The 23,243-nt window shown below is 46.0% G+C and overlaps 1 protein-coding gene across 2 annotated transcripts in view; it reads left to right on the top strand.

Moving 5' to 3' along the window:
• The first annotated feature begins 5,683 nt into the window (after positions 1-5,683).
• Positions 5,684-23,243, top strand: part of LOC114858988 (cadherin-4-like) — a 170,627-nt gene continuing 153,067 nt past the window's right edge. Inside the window, exons 1-2 of one of the 2 annotated variants that reach the window (XM_041071577.2) lie at positions 5,684-6,101; positions 7,322-7,433. In XM_041071577.2, coding sequence (XP_040927511.1) covers positions 6,045-6,101; positions 7,322-7,433 — 169 coding nt within the window. In that variant the 5' untranslated portion in view covers positions 5,684-6,044. The remainder of the gene's footprint in view (positions 6,102-7,321; positions 7,434-23,243) is intronic. The other variant, XM_029156792.3, reaches the window with a different exon arrangement.

Below are 23,243 nucleotides of genomic sequence, written 5' to 3'. Positions count from 1 at the left end.
GGTATTTATATTGAGCAAATGCTCGGATAATTGAATGGAATAATTTACTCACTACTGTTGCTCAGTGTCAGAGAATCCCTACACTGCACCAGCCCTGGAAAAGACATAAAGCGAACCACTAAACCAAATCACTAGGAAAGTGTTTTCAGAAATAAATATGCTGCTGTGAAATCAAAGCAATTGAAATATCATATTGAACAGCACAGAAATCTGGGTGCAATCAGTCTGTGCCTCTGCCTCGGTGCATTTACTGTATGTGGAGTGGATTTTTATGCTTTATTAATGCGTCCATACAGCTAGAGCTCACGCGTGTGCGCGTTCCTGTGTGCTTATCAACGCCGGCCGCCTTAAAGCTTCAGTCTGAGTGTCACGAACCATCTGTCCAGCGCCACCGCCTCCAGTGGCCTTGACTGAGGAACCACCTGGGGAACTGGCATGGGCCGGAGCATGGCGGGAAGCAAGGCGGCTCCTCTGAGCCCGGTATGTGTCTATTAGCATTTGGAGGAGGGGGGGATGTAAAGCGAGAGGGCTGGAGAGGAAGAACGAGGGATGGAGAAAAAGAGATATACAAAAAGATAGAGGGGAAACAGGCGGCTGGTGATTTTTAACAGGCTCTATCTTTGATCAAAGCGTGCTATCAGCCTTAGGGGCATCTCCACTGAGTGGATCCCAATGCTGCTAAAAATTCTCCCTGCCGAGGAATGGCGTGAACGCCTCTCCTCCCCAGTCATGACATGGCACATGCGTCATGCCTACTGCATATTGACAGCGCCTGTACATGTTTCCACACTCTCCGTGCAACAACATCTGAGGGAGGAATATGGAATGCGGTGTGCAGCTCGTGGACTGGTCTCATCTCTCGGTCTGAGGCTGCTACAGGTAAAAATGAGTGACAGCTGCAAATGGAAGCCAGCTATACTGTGCTGGGTAATACGTCCACACCATTCACATCAGACTCTGTCTCTTATACATTTTTTTGCATGCATTCGAGGTCCGGGTGTTTCAAACATCCTATGTTACATTTTCATATGGCAAAAGTACATATACTGTACACTAGTGCCTGTTGATTAGGCCTTTGAAGCTGCTCTTAAACTCACCACATGATCTGTATGAGTCATTGGACAGATGAATTCATTTGAATGGCCAGAGTCACACTGGCCTGAGCAGCCGTGTGACTCTCGCCGGCTGTGGGTGCTGCTGCTCCGCATTGTTCCAGTGACCACTTCGCAGCTGGTTTGGTGATGTCTGAATATCACAAAGCTTCACTCCACAGCCGCGCCACTGGGGTCATGCAGCTGCATTCGCTTTCCACCGCGTCTCCATCAAAGTTGGGAAATCAAACAATAGTTTTGCGTATTGCTCCGAGCTCCAAACGTCCCCGCTCTTTGCCCGGGTTATTGTCTCAGAGCTGTCAGCGGGTCATGAGTCTGTCATCAACTTTTTTGTGTGTAGAACCGCAGTTGAATCCACAGGATACTGGAGCCAGGACGAGGAAACCCCGGCAGCCACATAATCCGAAAGGAATGGGTGGGATCACAACACAGTCCAATCTTCCAAAAATCGTATCAGTTATATTTTCTTGCAAGGTATAGCGGGCGGAACATAAAAATCCCTGCGTGTGGAGTGACTCTTCAGACCCAGAGGAAGGTCCCCGGTGGCACATAAAAAGGGAATAATTTAATCGTTCTTGTAAAGACTGCTACCGTACTCAGTGGGTTTACTTTTTAGCCTTTGCACTTTTACTCACTTTCCTTTCTCAGTATAATTTGCATTAATTGGCTTAGAGTGAAGTGGGGACAGGAATACAAACGTGAAACCCGAACTGCGACCAAATTAGTTTGCCGAGAGAGAGCGAGAGAGAGAGAGAGAGGGAGTCAGAGACAGAGATCCCTAGTGATTTTAGTGTATAGGACATGCCTGGCATCCCAATGGGTAATGAAAGCATCATTATCAGGAGAGCAGGAGACAACTGGGCCCCTTAGAATATGCTTACAGACAACTTAGAGCGATGCCACCTGTCGTCCCTGCTTTCTTTTACTGCCATTAGACCCGGGCTGTCTGGCTTCTTACAACTCCCTGGGCTTGGGTGCATTTGAGAAGTTTGGATGCAGTAATATGAAATGACATAATGAAGTACCCTGCACACAATACGGCGGCAGGTCTCCATGGGTGGTTGACAGATATAGGCATTTTTTGTTGTTTTTGGAAATAGAGGCTTCCATTGCTCCCTCCAGCTCGTACAACCTCCGCTGAGAGGTTCTGGGGTTCTGTACGCTGCTTACTGTACGTTTGGTAGTTTCTGCTTGGAAATTGGTCGCTCACTCAAGAAATATGTGTGTTTGCGTGCGTGTGTGTGAACCCTATGCTGAATATGAACTGCTTTTGCAGCTGCTATATATAGGATTCATTCAGCGGCTCTTCAGAAATCCCATTCCCTTCTAACAAACAATACGTTTTTGGGCTAAATCTATACCCGCAAACTATAAATTCAAGTTTAGACTTTCTGTCATCACTGTCAAATGGAGGCCAGGTCTCTGAGCCGATGTGCTGCTGAGCACGCTGAGTCATTCAAAGGAAACCTGAGCTACAGTAGAAAGGATCCCTAGAATATATCAATAAAACAAAACCAGAAAAAGAGCACAAGATTTCTGAGCTGTTGTTGAACTACTGCAAAAAATATGCAGTATTAATGTGTATTAATACTATATAACAGTCTTTCAGCATTAGCAGTTTTTACAGTAGTTAATGACTTTTTTTAAATACTGCAGGAGGTTTTTTACACATTTTACAGAATTTTTCTGTCTTGTTTTTGCCAAACATCTTCTGTATCTGGGACAAGATTGATGCTACGTCATTTACACACTGAAAACTGAGAGCAGACTATACACACAGTAGTCTGTATAGTATATTAACTTCCAGTAAACCACTGTTACCCTAAATTAAACATAAGAAAGGAAAGAAGGGATTCAGCTGTTTGGCTGACTCTAAATCTTTTTTGAATTTTGACATAGTAGGAGATCTTATAAGTTAAATACAGTGCCTTGTGGCAGGCAGTGTTAGTGCTAAACAGAGCAAATTAAACTGAAAACAATAACGACTGGTGGTTTAAACTCAAGGGAATTAAATTAAGCAGACCCCCCGTTACTGTTTTTTGTTTCGTTATTGGTCCCACACAGCTTTACTTGCAACCTGAAGCTACAGTAAAAATGTCCTTCAGGTAAAAAAATGCCACAAGTACAGACGAACAAGCAACATATACAGTAGCTGACAGAGAGTCTAAATCCTGAACCGCATCATTGCTGTGTGATACTGTAGCAAACAGCCACACCGTCTGTGTATGCATCAAGAAACAGTGGCTTTGATCTCTGGAAAGACGCCACACTGCTAAAGGGCAAATCCCAAACTTTAACCGTCGACTGCGTCGCGCTTTGGCCTGTGCACACGATAAAGGCTCCTTTTTACAACAGCAACAAGTAAAATGCTCTGTTGCACCTTTTAAAAGAATGCTATGAAGTAAGACATACAACGTGTCAAAGCTTAACGAGTTTATGTTTGCACCGGGAGGGACGGTTGTGAAATCATCAGTCTGATCATGCTGTGGCGTTGTTACCAACACACAGCAGAGCCGAACTGGACTTTGTGCAAAGTCTGTGTGCAGTTGAATTTATCCCTAAGTTTATAGTGTCTAGAAAATGGACGAATGTTGTTATGATTTATGCCAGTACCTGTGAGGGAATAATTATGCTTTGGTTAAAAAAAAGTTCAGTTCACCTAACCACACATCAGCCACCATGGACAAGTAGAGTAAGTGATTTGAATATTGTACCACATGGTGAAGTCTATTCTGTGCAACACAAGCACTCGAGTCACCTGCCATTCACGGCGTTCAGCGGCACAAAGTGACAGCGTGTCACGGTGCCCATCCGGAATAAAAGCGGCGCTGGAGCTGATCTTCGGGACTGACGGAACTGAGAGAGGCGGTGCAGTCCAACGCTAGCATGTCACACAGTGGATCCTGGCTGAGCAGCCACCCACAAATGTGGAGTCATAGTGTTTCTGACAGGATTGGAGCACACTGGCTCAGATGCAGAGAACTTTAACCTCTATATGATGCTGTTTCGTGGTCGGAGAAGGATTTGATGGAACTACGAGGCACAGTAGAGACCTCAGATAGCACCGCATCAGCAGAAGTATTGAACCAATGCACGGACAATTCTTGGACATGGTCAACCAGTTTGCGTGTTTCTTAGAAAAGGGAAGTCGGGTTCAAGGAGTTCATTTAGTGTCAAACATTTAGATTAACACTTAAAAACCCTTTGACCTGACCTTTGTTCAACTTCTCTTTTGATGAAATTTCTCTTTTGCAGTCTCAGCCTCAGAGGCGGTTAGGAAAGGTCACGATGAGCATTCGCTGTACAGTAGCATGTGCTGTAATCACAGCCCAACACGTTAACTACATCTCTACAAAATGAAAACTTCTGCTCAACATTCTGCCACTCGCTGAATGAATAGACACACAAGCCGTGGTAAAAGACACAAAAAAGAAGGCACATGCAGTAGTTCTGCACGCCAAGAACACATTTGCGTGTCAGCCTTCAGTGTATCCCAGAGAAATGCAACAGCACACTCATGTACCTGCCACAAACGCACAATATAGTGTTTCATCATGCTGCCGGCTTTGAGTTAAACCAAACAAAAACGGTTAATGTGATGTGCTAATCACACATATTGTATTGTAGTTCTTCGCAATATCTCTTTTTTATTGCATTGGAAACATAAAAACACTCCCCAATCACAACATTTCTTACACATTTAGGAGTGGAGAGATTGAGTTTTGAAAGATCTTTGCAACATGCGGCGCAGCGGAACTCGAAAGTGAAATATAATATGAACAGTGGCGAGAAGTAGTGAAAATGGAGAAAACATTGCAAAGCTACTGACATTATCAGTGATGAATAAACTAAAAAAGGAGCTATTGCTCATCAAGTGGCCTTCCATTTGAAACCATACGGCTAGAGTTTCCTTTTGCCCCCTATAGGCTGCTACAAGGTCAAATCCTTCCAAACCTCTGTCCCAACGCTTGGAACAGATGTATCCGCCCCGTGTTTCAACGCCACGACTGAAAGGTGAGCTCTGTGCGGATTAACTTGCAAATCAACAAGATGGTCTGCGGCCAATGCAAATATGTCACAGATTTGTCACGAAACGTGTGGCATTACCGCGCCAGGCGAAGCTTAAGGACCCATCAGGCTGATGAGCTGATGAGATGATGATTCAGAAAATATATATAATAACTACAAACTGCGTTCGCGGTGATAAAGAGAATCACAGAGCACGGGATTAAAATATGCTTTTAGTAATTTCGTTTGACACTTGAGCGGATCACCTGCAGGTCACGTGGTGCCCACAATGCACGTGACACGCGTGCTACTTTGTCCAGACTGAATTTCAGGCTATTAGTGTTATATTCAGAACGACTGTGGGGAGACTGCCCACATGTGTGCAATTTATTCTAATGATGACTATTTCAGACGTTGAACTGCGTGCGGGTAAAGCGGTGCTGGAACTTTCATAGCTTTCATGGCCAATCGTGAATGAGTTTTCCATCCATCCCTTTCATTCGCACGCGTAAAGCTGCGCAGGACTTCGCGGCGATGCGCTGAACGCTCCGGGACCTCAAAAAGGCGCCTGCGGTGCCGGCCGCTGGCTCCGACGCGCCGGCGAGTGTCCCTTTAAATGTGTGTGCGGGCGCGGGTGCGCGTGTGAGCTTCCCCGCACCGGGTGAAAGGAGGGGTTGGGGAGTGACGCTGGCTGCGCCTTGATGCTGAGCGGAGCGCTCACCTGCGGATGAGAGAGCCAGGGAAAGTCGGGGCGCAGCTGCAGCACAGTGAACGGAGCACGAGGAGAGGAGGGGGGGGACGTGTCCAACTCTCTGCGCAGGAAAGGAGGAAATTAAACAATCGCCGCGGAAGAATTCCACGTCGCCACTCTCTCGGTGTCGTCCCTCGCTCAGGCAGCCCCGACTCGTTCGCTCGCTCGCCACGATGAGAGCTGACTTCGCGCTGTTGCTGACAGCAGCCCTTCTTCTTGACACATTCTGGGTAAGATCTCTCGCGCGTTTGTGGCACGGCTTGGCGCGTTTGGCGGAGTTGTTGGACCGTGAGACGCGGCGTATCGGGCGTGCGGGGTTTTTCTCGCAAAGCAGCGGGATGAGCATGAATTACACAAAAAAAGTCATGTACAGTAGCGGTCGGACGGAGTCCGGTGCAGTCCAGTGTTCTCTTGCGGCAGCGACGATCGTTATTTCCCCATAAGTGCGCTAATTGGTCCCTTATTAAACATCAACGTGTTGGAGGAAAGACACGGGAAAAAGTGAGAGTCAGCGATGCGGGCTCGTCTGCTCGGATCCGGCGGATTGGCTCTGGATCGCTGCGGGTTCGTCACTGAGCTGCAGAATCAACCACAAGTTAAAATTACTGCACAATTTAATCACCGCCTTGATGACTTTATTATTTAGCCATTCACTCCTGTAGTCATTTCGCCTTTTTTAGCGGTAGATCGATGTGTAGGCTCTGACTGTCCGAACCTAAAGTACTGCCACCACGAAGTAAACTTTATAAACGAAAGCGTTTTACGCATTTCCTCGCGTTTAAACCGGCGCTTGTTGAACTGAATCGGCGCTGTGTGGCAGCACGTATTTGCGCAGATTCTCCGTTATGGCGCAGCCTGTGATTGATGCGTCAGTCCCATGTTATGGAAATTAGGGAATCCACTAATGGTTATTTATTTCTGTGTCGTGCTTATACGCGAGGAGCGGAACCGCCGGCGTCGCTCCTCACCCATACTCCATCTCCACCCCAGCGCGTCTGTTCGCACGTTTCAAGTTCACTGGTGCGCGTCGTAGAGCCGATCAATGCGACCAGCAGCGACCACTAAACGGGTGTAAAGTTTTCTCCAGCTCTGAGTAGTTTTAACCCCTTCGCAGTCGCCCCCGTTGCCTTGACCCCGTTAGCGTGAGACGCAGTCAGGGATAGAAGATTCCGCTGCATTCACGCGGTTTCGCCGCACGCGCGTCTCCCAAAACCCCGAGCACCGTTCTTTAAAAAGGGCCCCTTTCTTCCCATATAATGTCACGTTCGTAAAACACGAGCGCGCAGGTAGCGTCTTCCTCGGAGCACGTTGCTGGTAAACTTGTTGAATATAGACGCTGCGCTGTGTGCAGTGTGTGCCGCGTTTCCCCGAGGCTGGCGACCGGAGAGAAGTGAGAAATCAATGGAATCCATGTTTATCGATGCGTTACACTGTATTGTGTTCCTTGCAGAGGAATAATGGGGAGCGCGCTTCCAAAGGTCCCTGCCGAGCTGGCTTCTCACAAAGCTTCTACTCTGTGCCCATTTCACGGGATGTACTGCAAGGCCGGGCCGTCGCGCGAGGTAAGGTCCTGACACGGCCACGAGCCGCTTTTACCTCCTGTCAAAACCATTCACGCTGTGGCCGGAGCGGCTCCATTTCCGGTCGAGAGCTCTGGAAAACGTGTGGTTCTCGCCTTTCCAGCCTCGGAACGTCACGTCCAGACAGTACAATTGCGAGATACACTGTGGTCGTCAGATGAACACGCTTATCATGACACACACCTGACACACATGAGGTGTGTATTTTGAGGCCTCGTCCTCTTTAGCCCCACGATTACTACCAGCGCGTTCATTAATAAAATCCTTCACCCTGTCACCTTTACACCTCCACGTCTCGTCCAGCTGTGTGCGTATTGCTCCAATTACACAGTGAGCCAACCAAGTTTGAGGGCTGATAGTGCAGGAAATGGAATCGACATCCTGTGTCTAATCTGGCACCGCTCCTGCCAATGTAGGCTAATTGCAATTCTCTATTGATCCCGATGTGTGTTTTTTTTTTTCTTCTTCTTCTCTTTTCTCGTGGCACAGCTAAGCCGTATTGTTTCGCTGTGGGCGCACAATGGCTCTTTTGTGGGTCGACTGCGTCTTCACCAGCTGCACAGTGTATATTTCTCAGTCGCGAGTGACCTGGCAGCGTTACAGTTGTCTAGACTGCCTTGAGTGTGCGTCAAGACGAACACTTGTGTAAAAAAAGGCATCTTCCACTAAATATACTAACTAATAGGGTCCAGTGCTTTACATCAGCGCTTTCTCTCGTGTGTTTTTATTTATATTTTCTTCTCTTGGGTCATATACATGTGCTCATAGACACTGGCTTGTAGTTTTTAGTGTGTCGTTAACTCCAGGATGTTGTAGCCTGGCTGGAGGTGGGAATGGAGAAGGGACGGTGTCAGTGTAAATGAGGGTACTTTCTAGTGGTAGTGATGTCTTCGGCCCAGCAGGGGGTGTCAACACAATCACAAACAATCAGGATGAGCCATCGCTGCTGCTCAGGTGAGCATTATTTACCTGGTTTGATCTCAGCAAGGTGACGTTGTCTCCGTTCAGGCATAATCTAACATTTGGTGGTTTAATGGGGGGTTTTGTCTTCAGTCTGGTCCCAGTGATCACATTTTTCAAGAAGAGTTGTCTCCAGCTTTAAATACTGCCTTGCTCCAAACATGTGTTTTAAATTAACGGCCATTGTTGCATGTGCATCATTTGAAAGGATCACGCTAACGTAATGTGTGCTCATCTTTCCTGTGACACGCTCACAGCTGCATCGCCGTCCTCATGTCCAACTGAAAACACAGCTGCAGTGGCCACACACGCGCGCGCGCACACACACACACACACACACACACACACACACACACACACACACACACACACACACACACACACACACACACACACACACACTTACAGGGTTCAGACAGTTGATTTATAGTTGGTAAGGGTGTCACTGAAGGGAGGCAGGAAGCCACTCTAAGAAAGGCTTTAATAATAATATTGTTTAACCTAAAACCGTCAGATGGGGGCAGGACCAGGACTAATGGCACCCGCTCGTGCACGCCCACACGCACGCGCGCACATACACATGCACACACACATGCTCACGTTAGCCACCGGGGGAATAATGGGAAGGACAGAACTAGGACCTTGGCCGTGACGGGGAGGATGCCTGGGTCTAGACAGGAGGTCAGCAGGGAGGAGGAGGGAGATACATTTCACTCTTTCTTTTCTTTTTTTAGTTTCATCGAAGAAGCACACAATGTAAAAGGATTCATTTACCACAGCAAATGTGACAATAAAGCCAAACTGTGAACAGGGCCAAGGCTAAGTCTTTGCCACATTGTATTGTTACAGAACCATCCTGTCCAAAGTGAAACACATGAAGCATTTTACTGCTTCAGGATTTCTGCTTTACATCTGTTCTCTATTGTTTTCCTGTTCATGAATCACATCCTGCATTTTTCACAGACTTTGTTTTGGTTCATTTTTCTGTGGGCTGAGATTCTCTTTCAGATCACACCCCAAAAACTCCCGGGTGTTCTGGCCAACTGACGGCTTTTTATTGATAAGCGCAGCACTTTTATTTTTAGTGTATATTCCTTATTCCGCTGAATGTTGCTGTCAAATAAATTGATTTTCCTCACTTATCCTCCTGCCAGTCACCCACACCTATGCTTGATTTGTGCGAGTAGCTTGTAGATGCTGGATTGTATACAGGTGTTTTGTGCAGCATTTATCATGTTTGTGTTGTTTTTTTCTTTTTATTTCTTTGCTTGATCAGCAGTGAAACAGCAGGAGTTTAAGACACGAGGTGATGACTTTAAAGGGTGAGAACCTTGCTCATCGTGCGTGTGTGTGGGAGAGAACATACATTTATATATGACACATTAGGAGCTGATTTCATTAGAGGCGGTGAGCGCCAGAGTCAGACTACTGTATCACAAGAGGAAAAGCTCCACCGGGTCCGGGCTTTAGTCTGAAAAATCGACATAGACAAAGTTTTCATTCAGACAAATGATGTTTCAGCTGTGGAGGAAAAACACAATCTGTCGTTAAAACAATTTGGAGGTTGGATATTTGTATCAAGAGCAGATGTTGTCGGGATGTTTGGAGTGTTTTTGTATCTCACAGGCGACAGACAGAGTGTGAGCTGGGCCCTGGCCAGCCGCGCACACATAAACAGAGGCAGGCGACGTAACCTCGGCCCGTGTGTCCCTGCGTCCCTCTGCTGACTCTGGCCGTGCTAATGAAAGCCAGGCCCGGTGGTTTCAGCTCAGTGAGCCCACTCTGCTGACCTTGGACTTTGTTTGGGTTACTGGTGCTTTTGCTTTCTGTATGCGCCGCCGCGCTCATTCGCGTGCGCGTGGGTGGAACAGAGCGCGAGCGAGGTGAAACCGGGATTGAAAGACAGATTCGGTAAATTTGGACTTTTTTTTTTAAGTGTCACTACCTCAGATGGGAGAACGCAGACGTCCGTGGTGCAGCTTTCAACAGTTTTGCTTCACAGTCATCATATTGTTTTTAGAAACTGTGTTTTGAAGGCGATCTCCTTCCGTCAACGCGTCAGGCCTGAACGTTCGTTAGCAGGGCGCATCTCCGCTTTGGCCTCATCCGCGATTCGTCAGAATGCAGTTTTGCAGAGTTTTCTCTTGGCAAACTCGCGTAAGCAAGCAGCTCTTGAATGCGTTGCAGCTGTAAATAACGTTTCCCACTGTAGATCGTTGAGCTCTAACAGTTGGAACTGGTTTTATGACTCTTGTCAGGGTGATGTGCTGTGTTGACCCAAACAAAATGTCAGCACTTGTCTGCACACCTGATAATGAAGAGCTAAAAGCGGGCGCTAAGCATTACTCAAGAGTTTTTCTGACTTTTTTCATATTAGAAAATCTAAATGATAGTTTATTTTTACCTAAGATGCCATGATAACATATTTTGATGCACATCACTGTAAAGTGCATTATGCAGTTTCTTGCAGTATCTGTTTATATCTCCATTGAAAGGAGATGAGGACATCTCCCACCCAGATGCCGCCTTTCCCCGTTCGGTGCCATCTTGTTGCTGTGACGTTCAGTGTGTTTTGGCTGCTGCTCATTTTGAGGATAACCAGAAACCAGGAGAAAGGGATGAGGAAGCTTTGCATTCTGAATAAAAGAGAGTGTTTAAAGCTGTCATTTTCTGCAGGATAATATTTTCAGAAACCTCTTCCGTCAAGAAACCGAAAGGGCCCAGATGCGCAGTTTCACCCGCCGTGGTTGGTGAAGCTTTGCTGCAAGGCTTTAGGTGATTTTTCAAAATCCAGTAGGCGCGATGTTACTTTGTCGCGTGTTCTGATGATTTAGCAACTTGAGGTTCGCAGGTTGCTGCTGCGTACAGTATTCGTACAGTAATCACTTTTACACCTTACTGTAAGGCGTCACAGCACATTGCTTTGTTCACGGTACAATAAAAATAAGACCAAGAACGAGACTTCTCCGAGAAGTTAGACTCTGGGCCTGGTAATGCGGTGACAGAAGTCTGGCTCACAGCAGTGACTCACAGGAGGCTGAATAAAAGATGCCGTTTCTTTTCATGCGCTCTTTTGGGATGGTCATCAGTTTTCTTTCTCACTTCAGCCTCAACCAGAATTAGATTGTTTTGATTTTCTGTTTACCTTTGCCCCTAATCTCATGACACACGGCCTGCGGTGTTATCTGGGTCGATAGCAGACAGGCGTCCTCGTGGAGATTAGACATTGTTGGAATATGGGCTCATTTGTTTCCTTCTGCTTCTGCCTTTAAACAGACTCTCATTGTTTTCGCTCTTTTATCAGTTGTGCATCATGGCGTCTTACTTTATTCTAATCTGCGGTGAAGTCTTATTTTTCTTTCATTCTCCGCTGCTGTTCTGAATCATTCATCTTTTGTTTCCGAATCCGCCTCTCATATGACAATCTAATCTTATAAAATGCAAAACAACATCAAGAATCTCTATTCTCTCTTTTCAAGTTTGAACCGTTACAGGCTTTTTGTGGCTGATTTTTCCCAGCGTATTCACTCAATGCATATGTGGCTATTACTTACAATAAAGCTTAAAGCTTATGCTTGTTTTATGGTGAAGCAATGAAGACACAGCATACTGTACATACTCAGAGTTGCTTAATGTGGCCACAGGGAGCTAACCTGTGATGTTATTGCAGGAGTATGAGTCAAATAGTGGTCTGGATTTCCCAGGCAGGCTCATAGACATGATTTAGACACATGCTCCACTGTTTTTGTCACTGCACACGAGTGGCTGTGCGATAAGCAGAAGGGGGCAGGCATTACACCTGCAGGAGTTCCTTTGATTAAAGCTGTTAGGCTTGAGGGACCATGCTGGGGAACAGTCATGCGCCTTTGTGTGCCGCAGTACAGGACGCGTGTGCGCTCGGTGCTTGAATGCACGCTCCGAGGTAGTTTGCATAGCAGGAATCCTCCAGGTTTCTGCAAGCTGGTCATTAGAACGGCAAGTGGGAGCGAATCGCAGAAGAAAGCAAGCAGGTGGAGGACATTATTCTTTAATGATATTTTTGACACCTTTGTTTGGAGAGGAGGAACAATAGGAGCGGATTAAAAAAAAGAAAACTGGGATGACTTCCTGCAGGTTGAGTTACTCAGCAGTGTGGCTGAAGTCTGGCTCCTTGTCATCTGCTCAGTACATTAAGAGACCTCCCGCCTCGGTATGATGGACCTTCTGGGGCCCGACAGGACCAAGGTTACAGCCCTCCTGAAGACATTAAACCTGTTTAAATACTTTGCTTGGACTCCAGCTCTTTAATGCACAGATGGTCTGTATGGGCTATGAAGGCTGTGAGATGACAAGGGAACACTTCTAGCCTCCACGACCCCTCCCCTCTCTCTCATGCTGCTTTAAGGTGTCCCTGCATTCACTGGTTTGTCATTAGCAGCCAGAAGGTCTGGACATGCGGATCTAAGGCTCGTTTGTCTTTTTTCTGGGATGCAGTGGACGACAAATACACCAGCAGGATAAGCATAGGCAGGGGTGCTTTCTCTTTGCTTGTGATTAACATGGATCTTGTCTTTTAGTCCAGCTACGGCTCCGAGCAGCAGGTGCATTGTGTACTTTTGTAGTTACACATTCATGCAAACACACTGAGAAACGGAGAAACCCGTCATGGCACTCTAATATAAATGGCTGGATTTCCCCTCCCAGGCCGCCCACTACTCCAGTAGAACCTTGGCCTCGGCCCAAACGCTGTGTCCTCCTTCATGCCCACTCACGCCAAACTCTTCTTCTGCCCCTGTTTACTCATGGCGGCGCTTTAATTACGATTTAATTGATTCAGTTGGAAATAACGCCACGAAAGTGACCAATAAAGCGATGATTCATTCATCGTGGTGCCATCACTTTTCTATTCCTTTTTCTGTAAGATTTTAACTTTACTTTTCATTTTTCATTTGGTGCTTGGGCTGAAATAGCCCAAGCACCAAATGAAAAATGCATGAGCTCAATTTGGATAATTGTCTTCTTTTCTTCTAAAATCTTTAGCTCCCAATTTCTACAAAACATAGTTAAAGAGGAGTGAAGTAAAAGCTTATTTGGAACCATTGTTCTAAAAACTCCTCATAACTGCATAATCAAAAGAGAATATGAAATAATGGTTGAGTGCTCTCACCTTTGGCCTGCATTACTCTTCCTACCCTACGTTCCCTAAACTGAATCAGATGGTTATTCTTAATTAAAGAGAATTCTGTCCATTTCCTATAATATTCTCTCACCCAGCAGAAAAGTGTGAACTCTCTGATAATGTGGGCAGGGCACATTCAAGAGCATCACAGCCTCATATGCGATTCTCTTTGCTTTATGATCCTTCGTCTTTACGGGAGGATGAAATAAAAGATGGAAGTCCTCAGAAGACGTGGCTGTCTGGTAATCACTAATTATATGCTGAACTGCTCATGCATGTTCTCCATTAAGTTCCCAAGTTCAACACACAGTCGAATCACTGCCTTTGAACAAGAAAGCCGCGCGGGAAGAGGGGAGACAGCCGGCAAAGCATAGAGGACTCAGAGGTCGACAAACAGAGCCCCGCCGATGTCAATGAATCGCTAAATCCCATGGTGTCTGGGCCAGTGCTGTTCAGCAGGCTAAAAGCTAACGAGGAGCTAACAAAGGTGCCTCCAGAGGAAATCGAGTCTCCGCAAACAACACGGGATGATTCATTCAAAGCTAGAGATTGACTTTTATTGACAGATTTACTCATTTCCCTGAAGGGGAGTCCTTCCATCCTTCATCCAGTCTGTTGTCTGGCTGCTTAGCCGCGTCTTTGAGGTGGTTGAATTTAGTGAAAACAAGACCTTTTTAGTACGTTAATAAGTTAAATAAATACATTTCCAACTGTTTAAGATGATTAAAATTAGTAGAGCGGTTACATCAAGCTCATCATTATTGACCAAACCAAAACACCAGGTCAGAGCTTGTGCACAGTATGATTTTACATGATCAATCTGTAAAATTCATATGTATTACATGTATTTATCTCAGTTGATCACTCATTATTTGTACAAGTGCTTGATCAACTGAGCTGCTGCCATTACTAATTAGTGAAGCTTGTTGAATAAATGAGCAACTTTTCAAAGATGAAAGTCAATTTAATTCATAATTCAGCTCTGAAAGCGTCAGATATATTAAATTGCAAACATGTTGGTTCATTACCAGAAATTTGGTAAGATCAAAACAGCATATGAGGAGTCATTTCTTTTTATTGGAACATGAAACAGTGATTTGATTTGTGGCGTTGGCATCGAAGAGGAGGAGGCGAGTTTGACTGTACTTTAAGTGTGAGCCGTATGAAACTGAAGCAGGACGCAGACCTTCCACTGTATCCTGTCTTTCTAAAATAGCCTCTCTGTTCGTCTGCTCTCCGCTCGGTAAATGTGAAAGTCTGTAATTAAGTCATAGGCAGATAATCATAGCTGTTCCAGTGATTGTGCAGGAGTGGTAATAACTAGCACATACCCAGACCATGACGGCGGGATGACTACGTCTGGAACCACATCAGCAGCTGGAACATGTGCTGTAGCAGCTAAATGTCTGGATTCTAACCGTTGTCCAGCGCTTTTGACCATTAGAATATGAGCGTATTTCATGCTGTCGCCACTGCCTATGGTGCTGGGCTGTAGAGGAACCACCGCCGTAGCCTCTGAAAACGCATACACCCTCTTCACTTTGTGCCAGGTTAAAATGTACCTTTTTGTTCTTACTGGTATATGTAGAATTGCGCATCCACAACATTTCTTACATACTGTACTGTAAGATGTTTTAGTATTAAGGCTACTGTAGCTGCTATAAAGAACTATGATGAATATTATTATAGAGTTGGTTGAAGTTTAATCCAAATCTGAGCCTCAGGACAACACCGTTTTTAAACACACTGACCAGAATCCTTTTTCTTTTTTTTTGTCTGCCTCCTATGTGTCTATTGTTTCTTTTTTCTTTCTCCACCACATCAGAAGGCGAGGCAAAGAGTGAGGGTAATAAAAGGCGCCGCTTTCCTCCTGTGGGCCAGCGAGAGTGTAGGGAAGCAGATAAGTTGTCTAGCTCTGAGTCTGAGAATGATCAAAAACAGAGCGAATCCTGTGGCCGCTGAGGGAACAAGCTCCTGTGGGGGGGGAGATAAAGGAGGGAGGGCTGGACCGAGGATGAGGAGGAGCAGCCTCGCTCAGACCAGAGAAGAGTGTTTGCTCATCTCTGGGGTAAAGGGATGAGGAGTTGACTCTCTGTGCCCCGAGCGTGGACGCACAGAGAGACGTGCTCTCTCTCGCTGCACCATTCGGGCGCCGGTGAGCAGGTCCTGCATGGTAACGCGCATCGCCTCAGTGTACAGTGGAGGTAATTAGTGCTCTGTTGTCCTGCCATGACCTCAACTCCCGGAACGGGTAGTAGCACGACGCTTGATGCTGCACTGCACATGGGCGTGCGCATACAAACGCTGAGATCTGTTATTGAAAGCTGGAGGCAAAACCTTGGTCTGGGGGTGATTTTCCTAAACACAGAAATGAAGGAATTACAAAGCGAGAGTGTAATCCAGCTGTCAATCACACAGCTCATTAGCACACAGTTCCAACAACTGGTGGAAGGTAGTGTGTGTGTGTGTGTGTGTGTGGGGGGGGGGGGGGGGGGGCAGAAGCCAAGTAAGGGAGGGTTGACAAGGATATAAGGGAGTGGGAGGAAAAGGAACCCGTAGAAGGGAGGGGGGGTAGAGAAGAAGTAACAGCCTTGCTGTTCTGCTCAAGGGGCGAGTTTTGTTACTCTTTCATCTGCTCTTCCTTTCCTCCTCTACATGTACTTTCCTCCTCTTCCCTCACCCCACTAGCACTAACAAAAATCAGATGCAGCGAGCGCTTTGCCCACGTCCGTCACGTCTCAGATCCACACCTCTTCTTGTAATTCCCTGTTTAATTAAGAGCAGTGATTTGCTAATTTAATTGTAGGTGTTGGGTCGAGGTTTTTTTTTATTAATTTTTTTTTTTTTTTTTTTGCACGGCTCTTTCTTTGGCTTGTGATGCTCGCCCGCTCTCATCCTCTTGGCAGGCTAATTTGCCCCGCAGCTTTGAGGAGGGGAAATGAAAGGTATAGCCGAGGAAGCCTTCTGACGCTTTATTAACAATTGATTTGCCGTGGTGGCAGTTAGACAGACTGCGCCGTGCCTCCCGGGCACCTTTGAGCTGTGGGGTGAAATGAGAGGAGATGGTCTTCAAGCAAAATGGGATTATTGTGATATTTTCTCCACCCAACGCTGTTGACTTTCAGAACCTAATGAATCTGTAAATCTCAATTCTCACGCCCAGCGTTTTCAACGTTTTGAAATCAACTGGGAGCTTAGAAACAGGACACTTGTAGCGAAACGTCAGCGCAACGTTAGATGTTTGTGCATTCATTCATATTAGATGGCTGTGGTGCAAATAATCTGGACAACTCGACGAGCCTTGCACCGCAGCCAGCTAATATTTTACTGTCACATCACAACCAAGTGCTTTAATTAATGTAAATTAGCAGAGTCTGCCTGTTCCAGAACGCAGGCCTGGCCGGCGTCCTGCAGCACTGTCACATCGTCCTGCTAATACTGGACATGGATGCAACAGACTGATGGATGGAGAGGCCCGGTGCCCCGTTTTTGCATACATTCGAGCCTTTCCCATCCTCAAATGTGTCTGTGTGTGTGTGTGTGTACGTGGCAGCCCAGCCAGTTCCCCATTAACAGTGAATACGCAGCTGTCTGTGCATCAGGCTTGTGCGGGGGCAAATGTGATCACCCCATAAGGAGACAGCGCATGTTTAGTGGTCGGTCTCTGCATGCGCCCAAAGGAGCTCTTGCCCCCTTAATTTACAGCTGTTCCAGGACCAGAGCCAATGGAAGCCTGGGTTCCAGTCGTGTTTTTTCATGCCGGCATGTTTCTTTTTTGTCAGGTGAGCTTGTTGATTCTATTTCCAATCTTCACGAGTTGATTGGCCACTGCTGCGTTCCATTTTCTCTCATCACAGAAGCGTGGCATTTCTCATTATCCCTTCACTTAATTTATGCACAGATTATTCATAGTTTGGTAAATCACAAAGTTTAGCAACAGCAATTTGACAGTTCCTGTTGTGTTTTAAGAAAACAGGGTTGGAATTAGACACGTTCGCTTTGTTTGTTTCTTTATGCATCAAAGTGTGTGTCTGCTCGCAAATTGGTGTAAATGCACGCGGGCAAAATTGGAGACGCGGGTTGGGGAAGATTAAACTTAAGAAAGTTTTGTTCTTGTACAAACAGAAAAAAGAAAATGAAATACAAAGGTAGAACAAAGAACACTCAGCGGGATAAAAGGCCTCATCGTGCTAAAACATGCAGTACGTCATAATAACTATGATGAAAAGAGTTTGGAAGAGAAGCAGGCAACATCCATCCATTTTCTACCGCTTGTTCCCATGCGGGGTTGCGGGTGGTGCTGGAACCAGTCCATCACAGGGCTCGACATGCAACACATACTGTATGAGCTTAATTTACAGTAGATGCCGGTCAGATAAGTTTAATATAGCTCTACAACTGTATGTCCACCAACAAAATCATCCAGGTATGTTTTTTTTTTTGGGCTTCGAAAGCCAAGTTGCCATGTTTTTACAATCAGGACAAACCTGGAGTTGACCGACCAGCTGCTGGTTCCAACCCAGCGACCGGGCAGATTTGGGTGCCTTGTGTTTGAAGCGTTGTGGCCTTGCACCTCTATTCTAATCTCGTTCGTCTGCTCAAAGGAGGGTTTCGTTGAAATGTCAAACGCGATATCGGCAGCACAGGGAGAATAAAGACAGATTGTACTGCATGAAAGGACACAACCGTGTTCTGTGATAGCTAACAAGGCAGAATATTCTACATGCCACATCTTATATCTTATATAGAAGGGGTGGAGGTGTCCATCCACAGGCATCCTAAATGGAACCGTGCCAACGAGAAAACACAATTTTCTATGAAACACATACACACACACACACACTGTACAGATTTGCATGTAGATGATTGCTGCAGTGGCCGTGCAGCACCAGAGAGTACAAGCCTTTGCACAGAAAACCATCCAGACGGTTTAATATAAAGTCACATTCAATACATCAACATGTTAAATTTTCACTTTTGTTTATCTCATGTCGGTAGCCTGCTACGAGATTAACTGGGCATGATCTTGTGTCAAATCACTTCTGCGGTGACACACGCGTGTGTGCGCGTGTGTCACCGCAGAAGTGATTTGTCCTGCAGATGCAGACTAATGAATGAGGCATCTTGCTCGTGGGCTGATATTAGCCTGAGTAGCAGTTCCTTTGATGTGATTAGCTCCATGCACTCTCTTGACAAATTGGGCTGTCCTTTCCTCACAGCTAAGGCACTAATCTATGCCAAAAAACAAAGACACTCCTTCCACTTAACAGAGCGCGTTGCTCTCTCCGCGTACTGTACGTGTTCACGAGCAGGTTGAAGATGGATGCTCGAATAAATAAAGGTAGTTAGACAGATCGACTCGCTGGATGCATCTAATTAAAAACATAAACTGTGGAGATCTCACTCAGACTGACGCTGCGCCGTCTAGCGCGGTGACACACACACTCTGCATGTGCTTCCTTTCAAGTCATATTTATACATATGCTGGGGTAAATATTGGCAGTGACAGGTTTGAGTGGAAGCGGAAACGCCGTTCAAAAGCTGAAGCTACAGCCGAAATATGCAATGAAATGAGATTTAATTCATTATCAGATACAGTGAATGCCTACATTAACAAGCTTAGAATAAATAGCCTCCATACATTAAATATTAAACATCTGTGCATTTACCTGTTGACTTTGCCATGTTATTTTCCAATAACTAGCTTCAAAATCCCATTTACTGAGTTGAAAAAAAATGGATCAGACTTCTTATTTCACAAACGTCACGTCTGTTTCTCCAAAGATTGGCAAAGAGAACACAAACAACACTGTTTCGTTATTACCTCTTATCACTTCAGGTTAATTAGCAGCTGGCATGAGCGGCCGTTTGACCCGAGCTTGGTTATTTGAGCTTTACTCCTGACGGTCTTAGTATTTTTTGCGTCGTCCCTGTGAAGCGGAGCCTTTTACTGCTGGGGAAAGGTCACGGTCTTCGCATTGACAGAGCAATTTTGAACAGTGCTTTTAAAAGATGCAAATGAGCAAACCCTGTCAGACCATAATAAGCAAAACAAAATTAGCGGACGCATAGATTAAGGCCACAAACAACCTTCTAGCCGACTAAAGTAACTCCATGACAAGTAGCTTCACTGAATTATTGCTAATTAATGTTTCCAAACCTCTTTCATTCTCTGTCTGTTTGTTACATTTATCCTGCAAGTGGACGTATTCAACATTTGGCCTCGTGATTTTGGCAGCTTGATTTTCCCAATATTCAACTTTTCACTAGTGTTTTGTATATGGCACCTGTGTGATAGATTGTCAGCACATTAGGCACACACTGTTCTCATGTCATCATCAGAGGAGAGCAGATTACGTATCTTGGATTTGAAAGAAATTGCACTCTCTTTCTCTCTCTGTCACTTGGAGGTAAAACTCAACCCGTGAATTAAAGGCCGTGTGTGGTGACATCGTTCTGTTTGGACTTGTGATGCCGCGGAGTTGAAACGGTGCTTAAATGTGCACCAGGATGCACGTCAGAGCATCAGCCTCACATCTCCCTCCTTATTGCCCTGAGTCCACCCTCCTCCGTTTGCACAAACACGCCCCCCCCAACCCCAGTCCTTTGCTGTGGCAAGTGGAGACTCTTATCATTGATTTTTCTCCTTTCTCTTCTCTCCTCTCTCCTCTTCACTCACTGCAGCTCCTCCCAACTTATCTGACTCTCACAGAACAATGCTGCAGTAGGAGGGCACTCAAGGACAGATTAGATTGTTTGGGGATTCTCATTCCTCATTTTTTTTTCTTTTTTTTTTACACTTCTTGGTCAATGTGTTCGTTTTCTGTTCCACATTGATATTGTTTATCCACTCCTGTCACTTGAAAAGGCAACTGTTTGTGCTCTTGTGTATTGCAAAAGAATAATATGGGCTTGGTTACTGTATATTTAGCGCGTGCGTTAGTTAAAAGTGTCGTAAACACTATGATGTGTGTCGGTGTGTGTGTTTGTGTGTGTCTTTCTGAGCCTCCGGTGTGAGTGTTTGTGGAGGTAGCGCCTCCTCTGTCAGGGTCCTGGTAATTACTGTGCTTCACTGCCTCTGTAGAAGTCAATGAAGCTGAACTCATTGTCTCTCTCTACATGGAAGTCAACAATTGTGTGAATTCCCCAGTGACATCGCAGGCCTCTGCTAAACCAGCTCCCTGCATTTTTCATCACACCCAACGTGTCTCAGTTTGTCCTTTGTCTCTTTCTCTCTCTTTGCCTCTGTCTCTCGTTGTTTTCGTGTCGCCCTGTGTTGTGTTGCCTGTTTCTTCCACATTCCATTGAGTCCTACCGGGGGTAATTGAGCTTAAGAGTGTTGTTATTTAATTTCCATGTATGTATTGCTGTATTTAATTTAAATCATGCGGTCTATTTGAAGTTGATAACAGCACGTTAATCTAATTTCTAAAAGCACAAAGCAACAGCTTGAAGCGACTCAGTAAAATAGAAATGTTTTTTATGAAATAAGTTTTGAATATTTTCAGCAACAGTTCTAGTTTAAGGTTGTTTCTATCTTAGAATATAAAGAACCACACTTACCCTCACTACAGCTACTCGTACAGGAACTGTGTCGTAGTGTGGCTCCGATGGAACATATTTCCATTAACTGTACTAAAGCTCAAACCACTATGACCACACTGGCATCTAAATTGGTGCCAGTTGTTGGCAATATTTGACCTCTACACTGCAGTGCGGTGCTCAGTTGACGGTGAGGTCAGCCCCGCACCCCGCCAACCTCAGTGGGGGTTGTGTAAGCACTGTAAGAGGCTCATAAAGAGGGGGCGAGTTGCATGGAATGCTCGTAATGGACACTGAGATGCTGGATGTGATTTAGCTTGTGGCGGCGCGGGTTAGCTAATTGCTGTTTGGGATGGAACGAGATAAGCTGAAAGGCAACGATTGCCTCCGCGCCGGAGGACAGGGGCCGACTCCGACCGGTTCGGGCCTTTCTGAACGCGCATGGAGGCTTGGCGAAGCACCGCACTGTGATCCGAATGCGCAAGACACGCCAACAAGCCCACTTCCTGTCATACATGTGCCTTCTCGCTTCCTTAGGCACTAAATAAGGCGATAAATCAATGTGGGTATCAGATGAGGACAGACTATTTAACGTTCCTTAATTATACAAAGGAGAAGATAATAGGCACAGTGGAAGTTAAACCAGGAGTGGGCTCATTGTTCCCGACTAGTAAGGACACAAAGGCAGAGTGTTGCAGCGTAAGGGAGCAGGCTATGCCTTGGGACAATGGGAGTACAGTGCAGATGCCATTAATGAGATTCTATTGTCCAGCAAATTGGCTGGAGTAAACAGTACTTATGCCTGATAAAACCGCACACACGCAATTAGTGTGGAGATGGGAGGAGAGCGGGCAAGCGCTTTGCATGCCAGCCACGTGCTCGCGGGTTTTTTGGCACCACTTAGCTCCTGTTGCCATGTTTAGAGTGTATAAATTGGTCCGCAGTTGTGTCTTGGCTCCCAAACTGTCCTCCTCTGTGTCCGTTTGTTTCCGTCCTTATGGCTCCTTAATAGACCAACTGTGGCATCTATCTTAAAAAAAAGAGCTTCTTTTGCAGAGGTTTACTTAAGCTAAGTAAAAAGATTTCTCCCCTTTAAGCGGTCTATTTAACTTCAAGCATGCATAACGCTCGGGCGGCCGCCACCAGGAGACGGTCCCCGGCTCTTGGAAGACGAGTAATGGGAGCCCGGGAGTCGAGTCCGCCTGGAAACGGCAGATCTTTTTTTTATTTGTAAAGGATACCTTGCAAAATATTTACCATCTCTTGTTAGAAATGTAGATTTCGTGTTGCTGCTCCTTGTAGAGATGCTTTTTTTTTCGTTTTGTTTACAATGACCTTTAGCAGAAAATGTCACAGGAAGCACTCAGGCATCGATGGCCGCTCGAAGCGCCGCCCCAGGCTTAACCCACGCCCGTGCTCAGATAGGTACAGTACACACTGTAAACTTTCACGTACGTCTGCACGCACACACGCTCACACTCACACCGTACGACCCACAGCATATTGACGACACTGACCTGCAACACAAACCACAGGGTCCACAGAGAATACAAACACCAGCATGAAGGTTTTCTTTTTTTTCTCGTCTGTTTTTAACTTCCATAATGGTTTTTCACGGTGGAACTCCCAGATGAGCACGATCAGCATGTTGAGGACAACAGCACCGGTTTGTTGTAGTATTTGTACGGGGCATGCAGATTTGAAATCATTTTTCCTGCATGTGGCTGTGTTTTAGCACAGTGGGTCTCAGGGGGGAGTAGGGGTGCGTCTGCTGAACTAGGCCAGTGGAGACGCTGACATTTCGACTCAAAGGCTAATGCAGTGCCTCGCTCTGCCCTGCGATGGCTGGCTCTTTGTTGTGGTCCTCAGATCAGGCCCGACTGGCCTGCGCCTCTCCCCGAGACTGTCTGGAGCCCCGATGCTTTCAACTTCCCTGGCGTTTTCATTCAGTCTCTGTGTGTGAATGGTAGTAGCCGAGGTCAGTTTCACGGCACGGGTGTGTGTTTCTTTCTCTCTCGGCTCATCTCCTACCGAGAGAGGGCCGTGGGGAGGCCACTGAAGAGAATCGCATTGTCTCATCTAATGGAGGTCAGGGACTCGGCAAGTTCTTACAGTAGTAAAGCAAAACCTTC

Source organism: Betta splendens, chromosome 7, assembly GCF_900634795.4.
Source record: "Betta splendens chromosome 7, fBetSpl5.4, whole genome shotgun sequence".
Taxonomy (NCBI): domain Eukaryota; kingdom Metazoa; phylum Chordata; class Actinopteri; order Anabantiformes; family Osphronemidae; genus Betta; species Betta splendens.
This window is presented reverse-complemented; position numbering and strand designations above follow the sequence as displayed.